Raw genomic sequence first — 24082 nt, 5'->3', positions numbered from 1 at the left:
AAAGTGGGCAATCCAAATGGTGATGATAGATTATCAGGCCATAAATGGACTCCACAAAGAGACCTCAAATCTCTTGAATCCTCAATGTGGGAATCCCTCATCACCACAGTTAGCTATGAATTCCTCAAGTGATTCCCAATCTGCCAAGTGCAGCTTTGCCTTCACAGAATAGCACCAGACCATGATTCACTTTTGGAAATAGTAAATTTTACACATCAGCAGGCTCAGCAGAACATTCAAAACCTTACATCATTATGTTAAATAGAAAGTAATACTGTTTTACAAATATCCAACATCACAGAGGCAAAGGCAGTAGAGCTGATGTGAGTGATTTAGTAACAATCCTGACCTCCGGGAACCTTTGCAATTCACTGTTTCTTCCCACATCCTAAAGGTATGAGGATTGAGGGGTTAACTGGACACTGTAAATTTCCCCCAGTAAATCTGCCGAGAAGTGACGCGATTTGCTGGGATTCAGTTACAGGGGAACAACGTTGGTAGATTAGTCTATGAGGTGATTGGACAAAATGGCCTCCCATGTTGTAAGGTAATAGAGAAACAGTCCTGACGAGAAATGCGTAAAATGTTACCTTCTCTATAATGAAAGCTGTGATGCCACGTGACGCTGGTTTGGCATTAATGTCTGTCTTGGCATAAACAATCAGAACGTCTGCATCAGGTCCATTGGTAATCCAGAACTTGTTGCCATTGAGGATGTAAAATTCACCTCAAGAAAGGAAGCAAAAATGACAAAGATAGTGAAACAAAGTGATTATTGGAATCAGAACAATTAAAAGATTTGATCTAATTACTGAGATACAGCACAGAAATAGGTCCCTCGAGTTGTGTCACCCAGCAATACCTGATTTAGCCCTAGCCTAATCACAGGATAATTTACAAGGACTAATTAACCTACCGACTGGTACATCTTTGGACTGTGGGAGGAACCTGGAGCACCCAAAGGAAACCCACGCAATCATGGGTAGAATGTACAAACTCCTTAAAGGCAGCAGCAGGAAGATCACTGCAGCAAGTTCTGGACATATCCATGTTTCATGCTATTTGCTTTACTGTCTAAACGCTAAAAGAAATGTCCTTCTGAACAATAGAACTATAACAGCACAGCCCAAGTGACCCAGCTTCAATCCTGACCTCTGGTAGTCTGTATGGAGTTTGCATGTTCTCCTATGAGTGTATGCGTTTCCTCTGAGGGCTTAGATTTCCCTCCCACATCCTAAGAAGTGCAGTTTGACTGGTTAATTGACAATTGTAAAATGCCCCTCCTGTGTTGGGAAAAATAAAATGGGATCAGTGTAAGCAGACAACTAACCTTTATATTGCACTGCAATTGACTTTGTTACTTTTTGTTCTAATTGTGATTTTTCTTGTAAAAAGTGCATAGTTTATGTTTTTTCTTGTGAATCTGGTGCTATGTGCCTGTGGTGCTGCTGCAAGTAAGTTTTTCAGTGCACCTGTGCATACATTGTACTTTTACATAAGACAATAAACTTTGACGATCATCTCAGATTTGGTGAGCTGGAAGGCTCTGCTCCTCATTGTATTAATCCATCTCTCCATTGAGGCAAATAAAGTTTAAACCTGCTGGGGACTGAACAATTTTTCAGATTTGGCAACATCATTTACAGCATGGTTTAGTATACACTGCCTGAATGAGGTATCTGTGTTTCCACCCTCAGAATTTAACTACTGCTACATTAAATGCAACATCTTCCAAATGTATAAGATTTCTGTCCTCTTAAATTAAGAGTAAATTTGTATAGCTCAGGGTTTTTTGATCACTTTGCTATAAAATAGGATTAAGCTGGGAGTTCCTTCAAGATGTATATGGGGTTAAAACTAGGTTTGAAATTATTATTTCTTTTCAGAACAGCTCAGAAGTAGGTTGTGAATCCAAAGTTCAGTAGGTGTCAGATGGTTATGTATACTACTTGGAATCAGATTTCCCCAGAGACAAACTGTTCACAGACTGGAATAAGCCTGAACACAAAAATACACCAACTCAGTCTCATTTGGGGGAACATACTGACAGCCAACAAAAAAAAATTGCAAAAGAAAAGCGAAATTGTTGAACAGGATTCCAATGGAATAATTAGTTTGACATTAAACATTTCAAGCTACCAATGTGGGCAATGCCACACAGGGAGTATGTGGCAGCACAATGGCCAACCAGGATCAAATCTCACCAGGGTTGCAGTGAAATTTTAATTGCAGATTAAGCATCTGGAATTTTCAAAAGTAACTAGTAAAGACAATTGCAACAATCTTCTACCAAATTGTCATAAAAAAGTGAATAATTCACTAATGCCCTTCAGAGAGGAAGTCTGCACTCTTTTTGCAGTTTGGTGTAGAAGCAACTTTATATTCCATGTGTTGACTCTTGTGTGTGACATGGATGTTGAATACTGACATGCAAAGTCATCCCTAAATCATATGAGCTTGAACAAAATCCCTTCACAAACCTATGGGGACTGGTGTCTAAACTGAGAGATAGCTGACCAAGAGACCAGTCAGGTAACAGGCTGACACAATCTGCAATGATATGCCAGATTACTCCATCATTTCCTGGGCACATCTTATCTCAGGGGTAGGCCTGTGCCACCAGAAGGGAAGGCAGAGTAGGATTTAGTTCGCAATGACAGAGAATAGCAAGCAACGTACCTGCTGACACAACAAAGTGATTTCGCCATCTATAATTAGATTATGAGGACACGCAGTCCTCTTTTATTGTCATTTAGTAATACATGCATTAAGAAATAAAACAATGTTCCTCCAGAATGACATCACAGAAACACTAGACAAACCAAGACTAAAAAATCTGATAAAAACCACATAATTATAACATATAGTTACAACAGTGCAAAGCAATACCGTAACTTGATAAAGAAGACCATGGGCACGGTAAAAAAAATCTCGAAGTCTCTCGAAAGTCCCATCATCTCATGCAGATGGTAGAAGGAAGAGAAAATCTCTTCCTGCCATGAACCTCCAGCGCCGCAAACTTGCTGATGCAGCACCCTGGAAGCAAATGACCACAGCCAACTCTTGAGTCCGTCTGAAAACTTTGAGTATCCGACCAGCCCTCTGATACCGAGCACTGAGCACCATCTCTGCCGAGTGCTTCGACCCCAGCCCCAGCAACAGGCAATAGGCAAAGCCGAGGATTTGGGGCCTTCCCCTCCAGAGATTCTTGATCCCACAGTAGCAACGGCAGCAAAGCAGGCATTTCAGAAGTTCCTCCGTGCTTCTCACGTCTGTCTCCATCAAATCAGGATTGTGCACGGCCCCTACTTACAAATACGATATCACTTCGGAGCGGCCACGCACGCTGCGTCGCGCCGCCATCTTCTCCTCCTCCTAATACAGTTAAAAGAAAGTATAATGGAATACTCTCCATGCCTGAATGGCCGCTGTGTCAACAACTCTCTTGTCATCACCAGTGTAAAAGCAGTCTACTTGACTGGCACCCCAATCTCCACCTTCTTTCCCTCACCACCTGTGCCCAATGGTTGCAGTGCATACTACTTACAAAATGGATAGCAGTTATTCATCAATACTACCCTGAGTCCACCTCCCAAACCTCTTCCCCCAAGGAGGGTCAGGCAGCAGGTGCAGGGGAACACCACTAGCCGCAGCTGTAGATCATCCTGACTTGGAAATAAATTGTTCGTCCTTCTTTGTTACTGAATGTAAATCCTTGAGCTCCCTGTCCAACTGCGATGGGAAAGGACCTTAACCCAAATGAAGAAAGCAGCAATCCAAGAAGACAGATTATCAACATCTGGTCAAGGACAACTAAGAATGGGAAATGAATGCTGATTCTCCCTTTGGATCCTAAAAGTGAATTCTTAAAAAGGCACCAACAGTGAGAAGAGAATGTATAATGCAGACCATGCAAGTTTACACTTCTAGTTATCATTTGTGGATAAATCCCAAATAGAGTCAACTTTGTTCAAGTTTATTGTCATCTGACTGTACATATATACAACCAAACGAAACAATGTTCCTCTGGACAAAGGTGCACCACAAAGCATATATCACACATAGCACATAAAAATATTACCATAAGTTAATGAAATATAATTCAAAATCTGTGTGGTGCACAACACAGGTAAACTGCTTGCTGTCCTAGTGATGAGATCTCAGTGGCAGCACGGAATCCATTTGACTCACACCCTAAGGGAAGAATCTGCTACCCAGTCTGATCCTGATGCTTTTGTACCTCCTCATCAATGCTTTGGGCCGGGCCCTTCATCTACAACACTCCTGGTAAATGTCACAAATAGTGGGGAGGGAGACCTTGATGATCTTCTCAACAGTCCTGTAGTGCTCCTGTAGACAGTTGTTAGAATGGAGGAGGGGAGCCTTGCACAACTCAGTCTCCTCAGAAATTACAGACACTGCTGAGAGTCCAGGTTAGATCATCCATTATGTGCACACAATGGAACTTTATGCTCTTCACTCTCTCCACAGCAGAGCAATGGACAATTGTCAACCTGTGCCTTTCTGAAGTCCACAGTCATCTCTCTTGTCTTGTCCATGTTGAGTCTCAGGTTGTTGTTCTCGCACCATTTGACAAATCTCTCTACCTCCTCTCTGTATGCCGACTCATCATTGTTGCTGATGAGGCCAACTACTGCGTATCATCAGTGAACTTGATGATGCAGTTTGAGCTGGATCTGGCAGTGCAGTCATGAGTCAGCAGTGGGCTGAGCACACAGCCCTGGGGGGCACCAGTGCTCAGTGTGAAGAGCTTGAGATGTTGCTCTCAACTCAGACTGACTGGGGTCTATTCCTCAAGAAATCCAAGACCCAGTTGCAGAGAAGGGTGATGATTCCCAACGAGAACAGTTTACCCACTAACCTCTGAAGGATGAATATGTTAAATGCTGAGCTGAAAGTCAATAAACAACAAACTGGCATATGTTTCATCACCTTCTAGGTGGGACAGGACAAAGTGGAGGACCGAGGCTATGGCACCATCAGTGGACCGGTTTGAGCAAAAAGCCAACTGGATATGGTCAGTCCAATGTATCTGGAGGGTGGGATTTTACACGATCCATTACTAGCCGCTTCAAAGCACTTCAGTGCCACTTGACGATAATCATTTGGACCAGTTACCATCGTTCTCTTGGGCACGGGAATGATGGTGGCTACACTGAAGACTGCAGGGACAGTGGATTGTTTCAAAAATATATTGAAGATGTCTATTAAGGCCCCTGTTAGTTGGGCTGCACAGTCCCTCAGCACCTGATCAGGTATGTTGTCCGACCTCACAGCTTTGTGTGGGTTTACCCTGGCTGGGATCCTCCTCACTTCGGCTGCAGCCAGAGTGGGTGCCCGTTCTTTGGGGGGGAGAGGGAACTTTCCTTGATGTCACATCAATCAATGCGTCAAATCATGCATAGAAGCCATTCAGCCTATCAGGAAGGAAGGTGTCACTGTTGTTGACATACAGGATGGACTTGTAATCGGTTATAGTTTGTAAACCCTGCCACATCCACTGTTTCCCTGGTATCACAAAGGCGTCTGTGGATTTTCCATGCGTACTCACACCTTGCCTTCCTGATGGCATGGGAGAGTGTAGCTCGTGCTGACCTTAGAGTGGTCCTGTCCCCTGATCTAAAGGCAGCGTCCTGATGCCTAAGCAGTGCACAAACCACTGCAGTCAGCCTTGGTTTCTGGTTTGCCCTAGCAGTGACTGTCTGGAATCTGGACCAGCAAACGGCAGGTCAAGGTGAAGCTGAGGTTGGATTCCAATGGCGGCGTCATCCACATCCACCCCCCCCCCCCTCCGTCTTCGCCATCGGAGCGAACCGAGGGTACACGGTGTACACGGGGCAACCCAGGGTGTGCCGAAACTGCGGCACGGCAGGGCACATCGCAGCCCAGTGCAGGGTGGTGATGTGCAAGAACTGTAAAACCGAAGACCACCTGACCAAAGACTGCACGCAGGCCAAGTCCTGCAACCTTTGCGGACAGGCTGGCCACCTGTACAGAGCCTGCCCGAGGCGTGGGGGCACCTACGCACAGGCGACCAGGGGAGGTGCTGGCCCTGAAAGGGCCCAGGCAGTTTCGGACGTACCCGCCAGTGCTGCAGACGAGGCACCCGACAGGACGGATAACGAAACCAGGGAGGAAGGGGCAAGCACCCCAAGACCTGCCACCCCCTGCAGACCCTCCAGGACCAGGCAAACGACAAGCAGGAGTCCATGGAGGAGGGAAGAGCTGAGGTGGAAACGGAATGGAAGGTCGTGAAACGCAAAAAGACCCAAAAGGCGGCGGCCAAGCGACAGAAGGCAGAGCAACGCAAGAAAAGGGCAGGGAACCACACAGCCTCTGGTACCCTGTCCTCTTCAGAGGAGGAAGGAGTTGGGGGAGGCCAGCAGCCCCGGTGGAAGAAGCGGCTGGCAGAACAGGTGGAGAGGAGGAGAGAGGAGGGAGGAAGTCTGCTGGCCACCCCCCAAGTACAGGAGGCGGAGAGCAGCAGACACACAGAGCTCTGGGAATCCGGGAGCAGAGCCACGGCTGGCACCCAGCAGCCGGAAGGGGAAGCAGCCCAGGAAGTCAACAACCCCCCGGGCCCAGAACCAGAACGGCCACACATGGAGGAGTACTACCAGCAGTACCTGAGCCCACAGGAGGTGGAAAACTTCACAAAGGCGGTGGGAATGAAGGCTCAGGATGGCAAGGGTGAGGACGGAGAGCAGCCAAAATAAAAGACTTACAATGATGGCAGACCTTAAATTGGCGTGCTTGAATGTGCGAAGTTTGAAGAGTACTGGGCGATGTGTCAGCACGCTCCAGTACCTGGACACTGTAAAGACCAACGTGACGTTCCTCCAGGAGTGCGGACTACCACACCTCCGTAACTACCGGAGGTGGTCACGGTGGTGGAAAAAAGGTTTGCCTGTGTGGTCGGGGGGCAACGATTGTCGCGCTTCCGGCCTGGGGATTCTGCTGCGGGGAGGCAACTTCTCAATCACCCAAGTTAAAGAGGTGGTTGCGGGGCGCCTCCTGGTAGCAGACGTCAAACACCGGGGCACTCCACTCCGGCTGATCAACGTGTACACCTCCCCCGTGCGGAGCGAGCGGCTGGCCGTCTTCGAGCAGCTCCCACAGCTGCTGGTGACGTCCCAGCCGGTCATTCTGGCCGGAGACTTCAACTGCACCATTGATGCAGCTGGAGGACCCGGCAACGCCGACAGCAGGCTGGACAGTACCTCTAGACTCCTGAGGGAAACTGTGAAGACAGCCAAGCTGTGCGACGCCTTTGGCACCCCCACAGGTGGAGCACAGCCGCAAGCCACCTGGACACGATCGGACGGCTCAGCCCGCTCCCGGATCGACCTCCTCTTCCTCTCAGAGTCCCTCACGGTCAGGTCCACCGACGTCACACCGGTGTTCTTCTCTGACCACTGCCTTCTGAGAGCCACCTGTCACTTGCGGGAGGACCAGAAGGCAGGCAGGGGACTTGGAAGCTGAACGTAAAGCTGCTGACCCCAGAGAACATCGAGGAACTAGAGAGGGAGTACACAGGTTGGAGAACCTTGAAAGCCTTCTTTGATTCCCCGGTTCACTGGTGGAAAGCCACCAAGGAGAACATTAAGAGGTTCTTCATCCGCAAGGGTATCCAGAAGGCAAGGCAGGAGCAGAGGGAACTGCGTAAACTCCAGACAGAGTTGCAGCAACTTCTCCTTCTGCAGTCGAAGGGGGTGGATGTCAGGGAGGAATTGCGAGAGGTGAAGGGCCGGCAGGCCCAGCACCTCACCGCTGAATCCTCCAAGATCATCTTCCGATCAAGGGTCCAAACCGTGGAGCAGGACGAGACGTGCTCACACTTCTTCTTCCAAAAGGTGCACGGGGGGAGCTCTGTGATCCACAACCTTAAGGAAGAGGACGGCTCAGTCGCGTCCTCGCAGACCGACATACTGAGGATCTGCAAATCCTTCTATGCCGGTCTGTACGACGAAAAGGCCACAGAATCCACAGCCTCCCACAACTTCCTGTCGTCTATCACGCAGGTCTTAGACGATGGCAAGCGGGAGAGTCTGGATCAGCCACTGACCCTGGACGAGCTGACAGGCTCCATCCGTTCCTTTGGGTCGGGTAAGACTCCCAGAAGCGACGGCTTACCGGCTGAGTTGTACTCGGCTCTGTGGAACCGGATGGGCCCAGACCTGCTGGAAGTGTACAACGCTATGCTTCTGGCCGGCAGTATATCAGAGTCCATGAGGAAGGGCATCATCACCCTCATCTACAAGCAGAAGGGGGAAAGGGAGGACATTAGAAATTGGAGACCCATCTCTCTCCTGAATGTGGATTACAAGATCCTGTCCAAGGCTAGTAACAGGGTCAACAGGGTCAAGTCTGCTCTGGGACAGGTGATCCACCCGGACCAAACCTGTGCTGTACCGGGCAGGAAGATCTCAGACAGCCTCGCGCTGCTGAGGGACACCATCGCCTACGTGCAGGACAGGGGGGTGGATGCCTGCCTGGTCAGCTTGGACCAGAAGAAAGCCTTCGACAGGATATTGCACACGTACATGGCGGACGTGCTCTCCAAAATGGGATTTGGGGAGGGAATCCGGAATTGGATTAGACTGCTCTACACAGACATCCGTAGTGCAGTCCAGGTCAACGGGTGGGAAACAGACAGCTTCCCCATCAGGTCTGGAGTCAGGCAGGGCTGCCCCCTCTCCCCTGTCTTGTTTGTCTGCTGCATAGAACCCTTTGCGGAAACCATCAGGAGGGATGAGGGCAAAAGAGGGGTGACGCTGCCAGGCAGTGGAGGGACCCAAGTGAAAACCTCCCTGTACATGGACGACATCACCGTCTTCTGCTCTGATCCGAGGTCAGTTCGCAGGTTGATTGGCACCTGCAAACAGTTCGAGCTAGTGTCGGGGGCCAGAGTCAACCGCACGAAGAGCGAAGCCATGCTCTTCAGCAACTGGCCCGACCGATCCAGCGTCCCCTTCACCATCAGGTCTGACCACGTGAAAGTGTTGGGGATCTGGTTCGGAGGGGCTGAGGCGTGCAACAAGAACTGGCAGGAGCGGACTGCCAAGGTGAAACAGAAACTGGGACTGTGGGGAGGGCGCTCCCTGTCGATAACGGGCAAGAACCTGGTCATCAGGTGTGAGGTGCTCTCAGGGCTGCTGTACTTGGCGCAGGTCTGGCCCGTCCCCCGCTCCTACAGCTCGGAAATCACCCAGGCTGTCTTCAGATTCGTCTGGGGATCCAAGATGGAGCGGGTGAGACGGACCGTCATGCACAAGTCCCTGGACAACGGGGACAAGAACGTCCCCAATGTCGCCCTCACCCTGATGGCCAGCTTCGTATGTGGCTGCATCAGGTTGTGTGTAGAGCCCAGGTATGTGGGCACCAAGTACCACTATGTACCCAGGTTCTACTTGTCGCCCTGGCTACGAAGGATGGGTCTGGCCCCACTCCCGCGCAACGCCCCAGTCAGCTGGTCGTTGCCGGCATACCTGTCCTACGTAGCAAAGTTCTTCCAGGAGAACGCCTTTGACCACAGGGCCATCAGGCAGTGGTCGGCACGTAATGTCCTGCAGGCACTGCAGGAGAAGGACGTGATGGACACAGTGGGGTGGTTCCCTGAGCAGACTGTCCAGTTCATCTGGCAAAATGCCTCATCGCCAGATCTCACCAACAGGCACCAAGACCTCGCCTGGCTGGCGGTGAGAGGGGCCCTCCCAGTCAGAGCCCTCCTGTACGCCCGGAACGTCGTCTCCGCACCCCACTGCCCACGGGAGAACTGCAGTGAGGAGGAGTTTGTTACCCACCTCTTCGCACACTGTCAGTTCGCAGAGAGGGTGTGGAGGAGGATGGAGGGGCTAGTGTCACGGTTTATCCCCAGCAGCTGCGTAACAGAGGACTCCCTGATCTACGGGCTGTTCCCGGGGACGCACACGGAGACCAACATCCGGTGCTGCTGGCAGATCATCAACTCGGTGAAAGATGCTCTTTGGTCGGCCCAAAACTTGATGATCTACCAGCACATGGAGATGTCCGTGGGAGAATGCTGCCAACTGGCACATTCTCGGCTGCAGGAGTACGTGCTGAGGGACGCACTGAAACTCGGTGCAGCCACCGCAAGGGCCCGGTGGGGAAGGACCACAGTATAGGTTTCTCCACCCGTGGGAGTGGGAGGGGTCGGGGGGCGGGGAGTATACCCCTCAACAATGATATGGTAAGCTGAACTACTGGCGTGCCACGTGGGTGGCTATAAATACGGATATGTACTGAGTATAATGGAAACGTATGTAAAGGATGAAAAGTTATTGAATGGTTTATTGTATATATTTATTTTTGAATAAAGTATATTTTGAAATTTAAAAAAAAGCAGTGACTGTCTGGTTGGTGTAGTGTTGATGGAAGCATTTAAATCCCATGTGCCACAGAATGAGAAAACAGTAATATATACCCAACTCATAGGGAGGTTTTTGTTACCATTCAGGGAAGTGTTAAAGGAGTGCAGACTTGTGATGCAAGATTATTTTGATCTCACCCTTCTGCATTGGATTGAAGTATACATGCCAAAGGGCAACAATCAAAGTTCAATAGACTGCAGATGTTGGAATGTGCAGCAACAGGCTATCCGCTGGAGTGACTCTGTGGTGTGGCTTTGAACTCCAACTATTGAAATTATTTATCTCTGCGAGAAATAAAATATTTGATGTTTTGGATGGAAGTACTGCAATCAGCAGAGGGGAGAAGTGGCCCGTATGAAGAGAAGTGAGGGGAGGTGAAGGGTGACATGTAGGTTGTGCCAGCTACAGGAGGGGAGGGCAGATTTGGGAGAAAGCAGCAGGTGAAATGGTTGATGGAGGCAGACAGAGAAAAATGGAAGGGAGATAGAGTAAAGTGTGGGGAGGAGAACGTGGAGGCTGGAGACATCTACTGGAGGAACACAAGTAGAGGCACAAAGAGCTACCAATACTGTTGTAGTCTGATAAGTAAGGGAGGTGATAATGGGAATTATTAGGGGACAGGTGAATGGCAGATGGAACCACAACTAGCTAGGGCAGGAGGAAGTCTGTGGGTAAACTGTGTGTACAAATCTATTGCCAGACATCTTGTGATGTTACTCATTATGCAAATACTTCCACAAACCTTTCTTGTCTGCCCTCATTTTCATAGAGATAACATCCGAGCCTGCATTCGGTTCACTCATTGCGAGAGCTCCCACATGATCACCACTGATTAACTGCAAAGAAAAATCAGTTAAACAGATGCAAACTCACCTCACTAATCAACTGGAGTGAGGCCAGAAGCTGCAGTAGAAGCAATTTATAGAATACAACAAATACATTTGATTTCTAGTTGTGCTTTACAGATTTTTCTTCACTGCTGTCTACTTGACAAAGTGGAAGATCGCCCAGATACATAATGCCCACTAAAAGCAGCACAATTCTAACCCACCTAATTATCACCCAGTCTACTCCCAATCAGCAATATTGATCAGAATCTGACTTACTTTCACTGACGAGTTCATGAAATTTGTTATTTTGTGGCAGCAGTACAGTGCAATACACTTAACTAGCATAAAAAGCAGTAAAAATAGGGAGCTAGTGTTCCCAGACAATTTAGAAATTTGATGCTATTCCTAAAAGGTTGAGTATGTGTCTTCAGGCTCTTCCCTGATAGCAACAATGAGAAGGGGTAGAGGAGCCTGAAGATGTAGTAGTTATTAGGTACTATCCTGCTCCCTGATGCCCAGCCTATATTTTGACAGAACCAGTCTACTGAGGACCTCAATGCAACCATATACCAAATGTGGGCCAAAGAGTCAAATTACAGAGGTGAGGCAAGAGTTATTTGCTTTAAGATCAAGGCTGCATTTGATCTGGAGTGACATCAAGGGTCTCTATTAAAATTGAAGTGGAAGAAAGGGGAATCATTTCAATAGCTGCAGTTCCAATTTGCATAAAGAAAAGAAGCGTGGTCAATCATGGCGTCATACAGAATAAAAACAGACACTTTGGTCTACCGTGCACATGCAGATCATCATGTTACCCAACTGTCCTCATCCCATTTACCAACACTCAGCTGTACCCTCAGGGGTTCAGGCCCTAAGCCAAACTACCTTCAGCTGCTTCATCAAGAAGTTTCCTTCCCTCAAGGTCAGAGGCGGGATTGTTTGCTGATCATTACAGGGTTAAATTTTATTCTCAGAGCCTCAGGAAAAATTATGATGCAGCAAGACAACACTCAAACACGGGCTGGGAAGTGGTAACTAATGCACCACAAAATGCTGGGCAATCATCATCTGTTAACAAATCAGAGTCTACCTATGTACCCGTAATATTCAATGACACCACTGCTCAGAAACCCGTATGCCTATCTGCATAAATCCTGTGGTTTCAACAGCAGGCCAGAGTTTGGATATTTTCCTGCATCAAGTGACTCACCTCCTGATATCCCAAAGCCTAACATCTATGAGGCACGGCAGGAACTCAATGAAATACACTCCAATTTGCCAAGATGAGTGCCACTCTAAAATAAAGAAGGGCAGAACAACCCACTTGATTGCCATCTCACTGCCACCGCATTAAACATTCAATCCCCAGCAGCAGCACATTGTGGTTGCAGTGTAGCATCTACAAAATGCAGTACAGTACAGTATTCAACAGGGCTACTCTGCAGCAACGTCAAACAAGACATCATTCTCCTTTGGGAATATATCACTGTTCTGTCATTGTTTTGTTTGAATCATGGAGCTCTGTCTCCAACAGCACCATGACAGCACTTTCAACATAAAGGACAAAAGAATTTCAAGATCAGCTTCCTGCTCCCACAACTCCGGTCTACCCCACCAACTCTGTCAAGGGAAATTAAGGATGGGCAATAAATCCTGGCCTTGGCAGCAATCCCCACATCCTAAAAAGTATATAAATACAAAATGTATCTCCTAATTCAAGAGCTATTGGTTCACTTAAAGTTGACAAGTTCAAGAATACTCATCTTGTTTGGTATATTGAAATTCTCCTTTAAAATGCTGTGGCCTGTTGTTCCATTGAAATTTTATCCTGGCTACCTATGTAATCTTGTTTTTGGAAATAATGCAGAATGGAGGAATTCTAGGCAGTTGGAATAAAATTCCAGCAACCTTCGTGGTCACTTGATTGGTTGCAGGAAGGGCAGGACTGGCAGCTCAATATTCTGGGGTTCTGTTGTTTTAGATGCGACAAATGGGAGGGATTAAAGGGAGAAGAATGGTGTTACTAGTCAGGGAAAATGTCACGGCAGTGCTCAGTCAGGGCAGACAGAGAACTCGTCTAATGAGGCTTTATCGGTCGAACTGAGGGATAACACAGGTAAGGTCACATTAATAGAGCTTTATTATAGACCACTGAACAGTCCACAAAATTTAGAGAAACAAATTTGCACAGAGATCACAGACTGTTACAAGAAAAGTAGACGTCCCAACAATAGAGTGTGCTCGATCTTCTACTAGGGAGTGGGACAAGGCAGGTAACAGAAGTTTGTGTAGGGGAACACTTTGATCTAGTGACCATAATGCCATTAGTTTCAAGGTACTGATGGAATAGGATAGGTCTGGTCCTCGGGTTGAGATTCTAAATTGCAGAATGGCTAATTTTGGTTTTTTTGTGTGTGCCTGTGCGCATGCGAGTCTGTGCGTGTGCGTCCGTGATGATGTCTTTTTATGGCTTTTACAAGGCACGGAGCGAGAGAGAGAGAGAGACTGTGTGGCGCGCCACTCCTCGCAGACATTTTTGCAGTATTTTTCCCTTGATTTTTACGAGGTCGAGTTGCGATCTTGACATTCAACCCAGCACGGATGGAAAGCATACTTGGGAGCAGACCCGACTAGTTTTGAACCCGGGAACCTCCGCTCCCGGGTCCGGCACCGATGTCATTGTGCCACCAGCCGGCCCAGAAAGAAAGGCTAATTTTGATGGTATCAGCAAGTGTCAATTTGGACAGGCTGTTTTCTGACAAAGGTGCACTTGGTAACTGGGTTAGGCCTTCAGAAGTGAAATTTTGAGAGTATAAACCTTGTATGTGTCAGTCAGTATAAAAGGCAAGGATAACAGGTTTGCAAACCTTGGTTTTCAAGAGACATTGAGGCCCTGGTTAAGAAAAAGGAAGTATAGGCAGTTAGGAATAAATAAGGTACCACAGGAGTATAAGAAATGCAAGAGAACATTTAAGAAAGAAATCAGGAGAGCTAAAAGGCAGTTAAGGGCTTCTAAAGTTATGTTAAGAGCAAAAGGATTGCAAGGGACATAATTGATCCTCTGGAAGATCAGAATGGTAATTCATGTGTGGAGCTAAAAGACTTGGGGGAGAACTTAAATAGATTTTTTTGTATCTGTATTTACTCGGGAGATGGACACAGGGTCCATAGCAGCAAAGCAGCAGCGAGGTCATGGACACTACACAGATTACAGAGGAGGAGGTGTCTGCTGTCCTGAGTCAAATCTGGATAGACAAAACCCCAGGGCCTGACAAGCTGTTCCCTCACACCCTGTGGGAGGCAAACACAGAAGTTGCAGGGCCCCTAGCAGAGATAGTTAAATCATCCTTAGTGACAGGTGAGGTCCCAGAGGACTGGAGGATAGCTAATGTTGCTCTGCTGTGAGGACAGCAAGGAAGACTGTAAAAGGATAAAATTAATAAAGTTTCTCTTATTCATAATACGATAAGCAATGGCAGATGGAATTTAATGCAGACAAGTGTGAGGTGTTGTACTTTGAGAGGACCAACCAGGGGAGGTCTTACAAAGTGAGCGGAAGGGGACCAGGGAATTCAGTAAACAAAGGGATCTGGGGATACAGGTCCATAATTCATTGAAAGTGGCATCACAGGTAGATATGGTCATAAAGAGAGCTTTTGGCACACTGGCCTTCATAGATCAAAGTATTGAGTACAGAAGTTGGGATGTTATGTTGAAGATGTACAAGGCATTGGCAAGGCCTAATTTGGAGCATTGTGTCCAGCTTTGGTCACCTACCTACAGGAAAGACATCAATAAGATTAAAAGAGTACAGAGAAAATATACAAGGATGTTGCCTGGACTGGAGGACCTGAGTTATAAGGAAAGTTTGAATAGCTTAGAACTTTATTCCTTAAAACGTAGAAGATTGAGGGGAGATTTGATAGAGGTATACAAAATTATGAGAGGTAGAGAAATGGTAAACACATGCATTTTTTCCCAGAGGTTAGGCACAACTACAAGTAGAGGTCTTGGGTTAAGGATGAAAGGTGAAATGTTTAAGGGGAACATGGGAGAAACTTCTTCACTCAAAAGGTGGTGAGAGAGTGGAACGAGCTGCCAGCGCAAGAGGTGGATGTGCTTTCGATTCCAACATTTAAGAGGTTTGTATAGGTATATGGATGGGTGGGGAACTGAGGGCTATGGTTGATGGGACGAGGCAGTTTAAATGGTTTTGCATGGACTAGATGGGCCAAAGGGCTGTAGTTTTCTATGACTCTATAGTGTCCACCTATTTCATCTTTGCAATTTTGTTAATACAGATGGTACTTGATTAGGCATAATTTGCTAGTCCAGTGCAACTGACTGCATACTATTATTATAGTTAGAGTGCACCCTCCAGCTGTTATTACCCTAACTCACGCACTGTCACCCATCTCCTGTAACCTCACTAACTGCAACAGAAGTTTAATAAAAATTAGTCCAGACAGATGCATGGCACAAATTTATATGCCTTACCTTGCATAGTACTGTGGTATCATGAGAACACAAAAAATGGAAGATTTGATCTCAGTATCACGTTTCTGCAGCATGCCCATATATTCCTCAATTCCTTTAATACAGTGGATTCTGGTTCATTAGGCCATCTGATAAACTAGGCAGTCACTGATTTGGGACAACTCTTAAAGCACGAAAACTAATTGAGAAAAGAGCCAGATTCTCTTCATTTATTTGGGATACTGCACCACTTAGTTGGGGTAGGAGACTTTTGCCAAACAGTTCTTAACTAGCGTCAGTCACGTACGCTTGTGTGACTGTTAAGACACTACATCGTGCTTAGAAAGAACAGTTTTTCCAGTGCCAGCTGTGTGTGTTTATGTTCAAAAATCAGTGATTTTTGTTACTGATTGTTGGCGATAAATAAGCAGTAAGAGAATTCAGAACTGTTTTGCTTACTGTAGTTTCAAACATTCAGGCTTGGAAATGACAGAAATGGCTGGGAAGGAAAATGAAACTATTTCACTACTTGCCCACATTATGCCCTCATCTCCTTACTGATTTTGCTTTCTGTTTGTTTGAGTCAATGCCATTTGCCATTACTGCTGTTATGCCATTCTTGGTTTTCAGGTCTCCCACCTTTCTACGCTTTTCCATTTTGTCACCGTTCGGCCAAATTCTGTAATAACTGTTAGGTTAAGCCCACTTTTCTGTAACCCATTAGTTTGGTTATCATACTATGAATAAGAAAAACTTTTATAATTTGAAGTACTGTGTGCAGTTTTTGTCACCTACCTATAGAAAAGAAGTAAATAAGGTTGAAAGAGTACAAAGAAAATTTACAAGGATGTTGCCAGGTCTGGAAGACCTGAGTTATAAGGAAAAATTGAATAGGTTAGGAAGGTATTCCTTAGAACATGGAAGATTGAGGAGAGATTTGATAGAGGCATACAAAATTATGAGGGGTATACATAGGGTAAATGCAAGTAGGCTTTTTCCACTGAGGTTGGGTAGGACTACAAATAGAGGTCATGAGTTAAGGGCAAAAGGTGAAAGGTTTAAGGGGAACATGAGGGGAAACTTCTTCATTCAAGAGGATTGTAAGAGTTTGAAATGAGCTGCCAGCACAAGTAGGGCATGTGAGTTCTATATCAATGTTTAAGAAGTTTGGATAGGTACATGGATGGTGAAGGTATGCAGGTCGATGCAAGTAGGCAGTTTAAATAGTTTTGGCATGGTCTAGATGGGCTGAAGGGCCTGTTTCTGGGCTGTACTCCTCTACGACTATGACTGTAAAATTACATAAATATTTACATCGTCGGAGGGTTATTCAAATAGAACTTAATAAGCGCTGCTTTACCTTGGGTAAATATTTCTTCTTCTGATCTTCATTGCCGTTTCTCACCAGCTGATTGATGCACAGGTTGGAATGGGCTCCGTAACTGAGGCCAACAGCAGCAGAAGCTCGGGTTATTTCTTCCATAACGAGGACGTGATCTAGGTATCCACCTCCAGTTCCTCCATACTCCACTGTAAGACACCATGGGATTACTTAAACAGGATGCCCACTAAGTATTCTCTAACAAGAACACAAACCAGACATGCAGGACATATGATGGCTGTAGGGAACAAGCAGGAATAACGTAAATGTGTTTACGGGAAAGCTAAGCAAGAGGTGGGAAGAAATAGAATGATTTATTGATAATAAAATGCTGCAAGACTGAAGGTGACTTAACTTCATTGCAGCAATCAAGTATTCTAAAACTAACTGTAACTATACAGTTTACTTCATATTATGCTAAACATAAAGGTTAAAAAAATTCAATCCATTCAAGAACTTGGTTCAAGCAATTCCAAGACACACCAAATATTTTTGCCAGAGTAGAAATCTCAATTCTAGAGAGCACAGCTTTAAGGTGCGAGATGCCTGGAATGGGCTGTTGGGTTGGTGGTGGAAGTAGCTATGAGAGTGGCAAATGGGGCTTTTAGCTAAGGACATGAATGGATCACGTGCAGTGAGCAGGAAATGAAGCATATGGATCATATTCAGTGAGAAAAGAGTTTAATTGGTAGCCTCCACCTGATAGCACGAACTCTAACTTCCAATAATTTCTTCCCCACTTCCCCTTCTCTTTTTCCATTCCTCATTCTGGTTCTCTTTTCACCACTTCTCTTCTCAATTGCCCTTTATCTCCCTCTAGTGCCTCTCCTCATTCCCTTTTCTTCCACTGTCCACTTCTCTGAGTTTCCTTCTTCTTCAGCCCTTTACCTCATCCACCTATTACCTCCCAGTTTCTTACTTCACTCCACGTACCCCACCCACCCATCTTGCCCCTCACATGGTTTTACCCATCACTTGCCAGCCAGTACTCCTTCCCCTCCCCGTGCCACCTTCTTCTGGTTTCTTCCCTCTTTCCGTTGCTGAAGAAGGGTCTTGGCTAAAAATGCCAACTGTTTATTCCTCTCAGTAGAAGCTGCCAGACCTGCTGAGTTACTCCCGCATTTTAAATTAATCCAGTATAACTGGGCATCATGTACAGCATAAGTATTGGGGCCAAGGCCTTGAACTGTTTTATGCTTTACATTCTAATAATATGTGCCCTTTACATTCAGCTAAATACAAAACACATTTCACAATTTCAATTTGTGTTCATTGACATATAATTCACCTGCATTTCAATGAGTGAACACTAAAGAGGAAACCTACTATCAAAATTAGTTCATCTTTCGATGAAAAGTTAAATCCTTGTGGGTAGATATAAGCACTCTTATTAAGATGCACAGGGGATTCTCACCAGTAATCTAAGCAACATTTAATTAGGAAGTACATCATAATCAATGTAATCCACTCTTTCATGGGTTCTGTAATAACATGCAAAATGGGACTCAATTAGCATATGGTCATTAAATATGCAACTCAGCATACAAACACTTTCGTATGCTCTTCAATATGAGGCCCACAGCCAATAATTTGAAAGAAAGACTGTGCGAAGGAGCTGGATTGGCCCTTCCCCTCAGCAACAAATACTGCTGGGGGAGGTGACCTATCAAGGTACAGCAGCAGCTGCCAGGCCAGTGGCACTGTGGCAGGCTCTGAGGCTCGGCAGGGAAGGGTAAAGTCAGGCAGAGCGATAGTGATAGGAGATTCGATAGTTAGGGCACAGACAGGAGATTCTGTGGGAACAACAATGAGGCCAAGATGGTGTGTTGCCTCCTAGATAATAGAGTCAAGGATGTCTCAGAGCAGCTGCAGAATATTCTCAAGAGAGAAGGTGAGCAGCCAGAGGTTGTGGTGCACATTGGCACCAATGACAGGGGTAGAATGGGGGAAGGGGCTGAGGAGGGGAGGTAGTAATCTCTGAATTACTCCTGGTGCCACGTGTTAGTCAGGACAAAATAAGATCATAATACAGATAAATGAGTGGCTGATGAACTGGTGCAGGAAACAGGGCTTCAGATTTGTTGATCATTGGAATCTCTTCTGGGGCAGGGTAACCAGTACAAGGGGGATGGGTTGCACCTAAACTGGAGGCATAACAATATCCTATAAACTAGGAGCCAGAGCACCGGGTCAGAAAGTGGAGGGATGAAGAGGAAGGTAGTAGATGTCAGGACTAATAAAAACAGACAGGAGCAAAGTAATAGATATGATGAGATGGCTACTTTACTGCTAGGAGTATTATGTGTAAAGGTGATGAACTTTACAACATGGAACTATAATGTTGTGGCTATTACAGAGACCTGGTTGGCAGAGGGACAGGACTGGGTGCTTAATGTCCCACAGTATTGATGTTTTAGAAAAGACAGGAAAAAAAAGGGGGAAGGGGAGGATTGCATTACTAATCAGGGATAATATCACAGCTACACTCAGAGAAGACATAAAGAAGGGCTTGTCCCCTGAGTCAAAGAACTCTAAAATAGGAAGGGTGCAACCACTTTGATGGGATTGCACTACAGACCCCACAGTAGCCACCAGGACCTTGAGAAACAGATATGCAGGCAGATTAAGGAAAGGTGTAAAAGCAAGAGTTTTATTGTCATGGAGGACTTCAACTCCCTAATATAAATTGTGACCTTCTTAGTGAAAGAGGTCTAGATAGGGCTGAAGTCGTTAGGTGCATCTAGGAGGACGTCTTAATTCAATTTGTAGATAATCAGCATGGTAGCGTAGTGGTTAGCACAACGCTTTACAGAACAGGGTACCTGGGTTCGATTCCTGCCACTGCCTGTAAGGAGCTTGTAGGTTCTCCTCGTAACTGCATTGGTTTTCTCCCATAGTCCAAAGACATACCAGTTGGTAGGTTAATTGGCCATCGTAAATTGTCCTGTGATTAGGCTTGGATTAAATGAGGGACTGTGCGACAGCATGGCTCAAAGGGCCAGAAGGGCCTATTCCATGCTGTAGCCCAATAAATAAATAAATAAATAAACAAACAAACATACAACACAACAAACAAACAAGAGGGGCTGTACTGGACCTGTTGTTGGGTAATATGCCTAGTCAGATGAATGATCTTTCAGTGGGTGAGTTAGGGGACAATGACCACAACTCCTTAAATTTTAAGATAGCTATATATTAGGATAAGTATGAACTTTGTAGGATTAAATTGGAGCAGGGCAAATTATGAGGATATTAGGCAAGAATTAAGGAGAGTTAATTGGGAACTGCTGTTTTTTTGGCAAATCCCATCTGACATTTGGAGGGTGCTTAAAGACCAACTGCACAGAGTACAGTACAGTCCACATACCTTCCAGTCAAGAAGAAAGGACAAGGATGGCAAGGTAAGGTAAGACAGCCTTGATATCGAGAGATGCGATAAATTTAGTCAAGAAGAAAAAGGAAAAGTTTGCAAAACTTAGTAAGCTAGAATCAAACAGAACCCTTGAGGATTATAAAGAAGCCAAAAACAAACTCAAGAGGGGAATTAGGCAAGAGAGGAAGAGCCACGAAAATTCCTTGGCAAGTAGGATTAAAGAAAACCGCAAGGTATTCTATAAATACATTAAGAGCAATAGCATAATCAGAGAGGGTAGGACCACTCAAAAATAAAAGTTTAAAGTAAATTTATTATCAAAATACATATATGTCACCATTTACAACCATGAGATTAATTTTTCTGCTCAATAAATGTAATAATCATAATACAGTGGTCCCCAACCACCGGGCCGCGGACCGGTACCGGGCCACAAAGCATGTGCTACCGGGCCGCGAGGAAACGATATGAAAGTCAGTTGCACCTTTCCTCATTCCCTGTCACGCCCACTGTTGGAACTTGAACGCACGCGAGGTCATTACCCACGCGTCATCCATGTCAGCGCGGGAAGAAGATCAACTCAAGCTTGCAAATGACAGTGGGCTGAAAAGTATGTTTGACATAACACCTCTGCCGGCATTCTGGATCAAAGTCAAGGCTGAATATCCTGAGATAGCCACGAAAGCACTGAAAACGTTGCTTCCATTTCCAACATCATATCTCTGCAGGGTTTCCTACAATGAATGCAACGAAAACTAAATTGTGGAATAGACTGGACATAAGGAACCCCTTTCAAGTACCGCTGTCTCCCATCACCCCCCGATGGGACAGTCTTGTTGCAGGGAAACAAGCCCAAGGCTCCCACCGATTCAGTGATATTGGTGTGTTGCAATGATTTTATACGTTCATATGGGGAAAATATGTGGTGTGTGTTTAATATTAAATTCATTAGATAAACCCTTTTAGAAACAAAATTGAGTGTATTAGCCACTTATAAGTGACTTAGTAACTTATCACTTATATTCCGGTCATGATTAACACCCCCCCACCCCCCTCCCACCGGTCTAAAAGAATATTGTCAGTATTAAACCAGTCCGCGGCGCAAAAAGGGTTGGGGACCCCTGTCATAATGGAACCAATGAAACACCCCGTCCGGGCAGACAACAAACTGCAAATACAAAAAAAGAGAAAAAATAATAAATAAATAAGCAATGAGATGAGATGAAGAGTCCTTGAAAGTGAGTCCATAGGTCATGGACATAAGAGAAACGTTTGCTTGGATGTGGAGGATGTGCGTGGGGCCCTTAATGAATACTTACATCATTATTTATCAAGGAGGAGAATGTGGAGGATAGGGAGATCAGTGTCAAGTATATTGATATGCTAGAGCATTTCAAAGTAAAGGAGGAGGTAGCGTTGGGTCTCTTAGAGCATTAAGGTGGTTAAGTTCCCAGGGCCTGGTGTGATATACCACAGGTTATTGAGAGAGGCAAAAGAAGAGATTGTTGGGGCCTTAACCAATAAATCATCCTCTCTAGCCACAGGTGAGACCTGGAGGACTGGTAATGCTGTTCCACTATTCAAGAGGGGAACCAGGGATACTCCTGGAAACTATAAACTCGTAGGTCTCAGGTCAGTGATAGGGGTATTACAGGAAAGAGTTCTTAGGGATAGGATTTATGAGCATTTGGAAAAACATTGCCTAATTAGGGAGAGCCAGCATGGCTTTGTTCAAAGTAACATTCATTATCAGAGTACCTGTCACCACATACAACCATGAGATTCATTTTCCTGTCATCATACTCAGCAAAGCTATAGAATAGTAACTACATACAGGATCAACGAAAGAACAAGTAGACCATAGAAGACAACAAACTGTGCAAATGCAAATAAAGAAATATTAATAAATAATGAGATAAAAAGTCCTTAAAGTGAAATCATTGATTGTGGGATCATCTCAATAGAAAAATGTAGTTATCCTCTTTCGTTCAAGAGCCTGATGGTTGAGGGGTAGTAACTGTTCTTGAACCTGGTGGTGCGAGTCCTGAGGCACCTGTACCTTCTACCCGATGGCAACAACCAAAAAACAGCATGACCTGATATAATGTTAAATCAGGTACGCAAGTGAGACAGGAAATACACCGACTTCGAATAGGTATGTTAATCATTTATTTATAAAAGGTAAAAATTTGACCAAACATTCATGTTCCCCAAGTTACAGACAATACAAAGCTGAATACTCAACAAGTATACATACATTCGACAAGCATACTCAGTTAAAAGTACACGTGGAGCATGCCTTCACAATGGGCATGCCTTAAACAAAGGAAGAAGAGAGCATGCCCCTTCCATGTGCAATTTTATATACACAGGATTTTAAAAACTGGACACCAGGTACCTATCCAATGGGAAAAGTAGCTGCAGCTTCTGAACTAACCAATCACAACAGAAAGTGACTTTCAACAATCAGAATAAGGCATACCCCCCACAGGACACTCCACCCCTCGAGAGTTGCGAACGTGATGATCCAATCCCCAGACTAATATGAATCTTGCGAACTCCCAACTAAGTTAAGAGGGAGTTAGATATGGCCCTTGTGGCTACGGGGATCAGGGGGTATGGAGGGAAGGCTGGGGCAGGGTTCTGAGTTGGATGATCAGCCATGATCATAATAAATGGCAGTGCAGGCTCGAAGGGCCGAATGGCCTACTCCTGCACCTATTTTCTATGTTTCTATGGAACACAAAGTACAATACCCAGTCCTGTAAACCCAATAGGTATACTCTAGTAGCCCACCAGCTTTCCCTTTGTCCCAAAAGGGCACCAGCCTCACCCTGGAGTGTAATAGCCAATGAACTGCTCCCCCACTTAATTTTATACACAGACTCTGAGATACGACCAACCAGGTAAGTGATGTTCACCAACCCATCAGGAATGTAGGTGCTGCATTCTTATCCACTAACAGTACCAGTGCCACATTCCTTTGTGAGCAGGTAATCCAAGGCATCAGTTCCTGGGACAATCTGGGCGTTCCATGCTGAGAAAGGCTATCATTCAAAACATCCTTCCTTCGTAATAGCCCTCTTACTGACCAGCATGGGCAAGGTGCTCATTCAGGGCACTGGGGTGGCATTCATAGGGCATCACATATCAACCAGACCATCCTGTGGGAACAATGGGTAGAACTGTATATCTAGTGAATGCCATTTATCTTCCAACATGGGCCCAGCTTCACAACACCATTTGGCATAGACAGCTGTCCCAGGATACGGCTCCTGCTCACACTTGCTATCCACCTTCCCCCTTGTACCTGTAATGAACATACCACCTACACCAGCACTCTGTCAGGTGGGGAAATCACTTTAAGAATCAGGACCTTCCAATTCAACATGTGGTGCGTAGGGACATACCAGCCCGTAAAACACTTACTCCACCAGGGCTATTAAGGTTTAAGTCCCTTAAGGCTGTTACCATACTGTGGGTTGAGGTTGGCTGTAAAAGACTACCCCCTCTCAGCTCCCCCAAAACAGAATTCCAAAATCTGAGAGGCCAGATAATTTCCCCAATAGTCTTTCTTTGTCACTAAAGGTATCAATATCAGTGGCATTCC

The 24082-nt window shown here is 45.7% G+C and overlaps 1 protein-coding gene across 1 annotated transcript in view; it reads right to left on the bottom strand.

The window, feature by feature from the left end:
* ivd (isovaleryl-CoA dehydrogenase) overlaps window positions 1-24082 on the bottom strand; it is a 141111-nt gene that overhangs the window by 39875 nt on the left and 77154 nt on the right. Inside the window, exons 4-6 of the mRNA XM_063052909.1 lie at window positions 17079-17248; window positions 11155-11248; window positions 591-727 (exon numbers count right to left, since the gene is read on the bottom strand). Of these exons, the coding sequence (XP_062908979.1) occupies window positions 591-727; window positions 11155-11248; window positions 17079-17248 (401 nt within the window). The remainder of the gene's footprint in view (window positions 1-590; window positions 728-11154; window positions 11249-17078; window positions 17249-24082) is intronic.

Source organism: Mobula hypostoma, chromosome 1 (genome assembly GCF_963921235.1).
Source record: "Mobula hypostoma chromosome 1, sMobHyp1.1, whole genome shotgun sequence".
NCBI classification, from domain to species: Eukaryota; Metazoa; Chordata; class Chondrichthyes; order Myliobatiformes; family Myliobatidae; genus Mobula; species Mobula hypostoma.
This window is presented reverse-complemented; position numbering and strand designations above follow the sequence as displayed.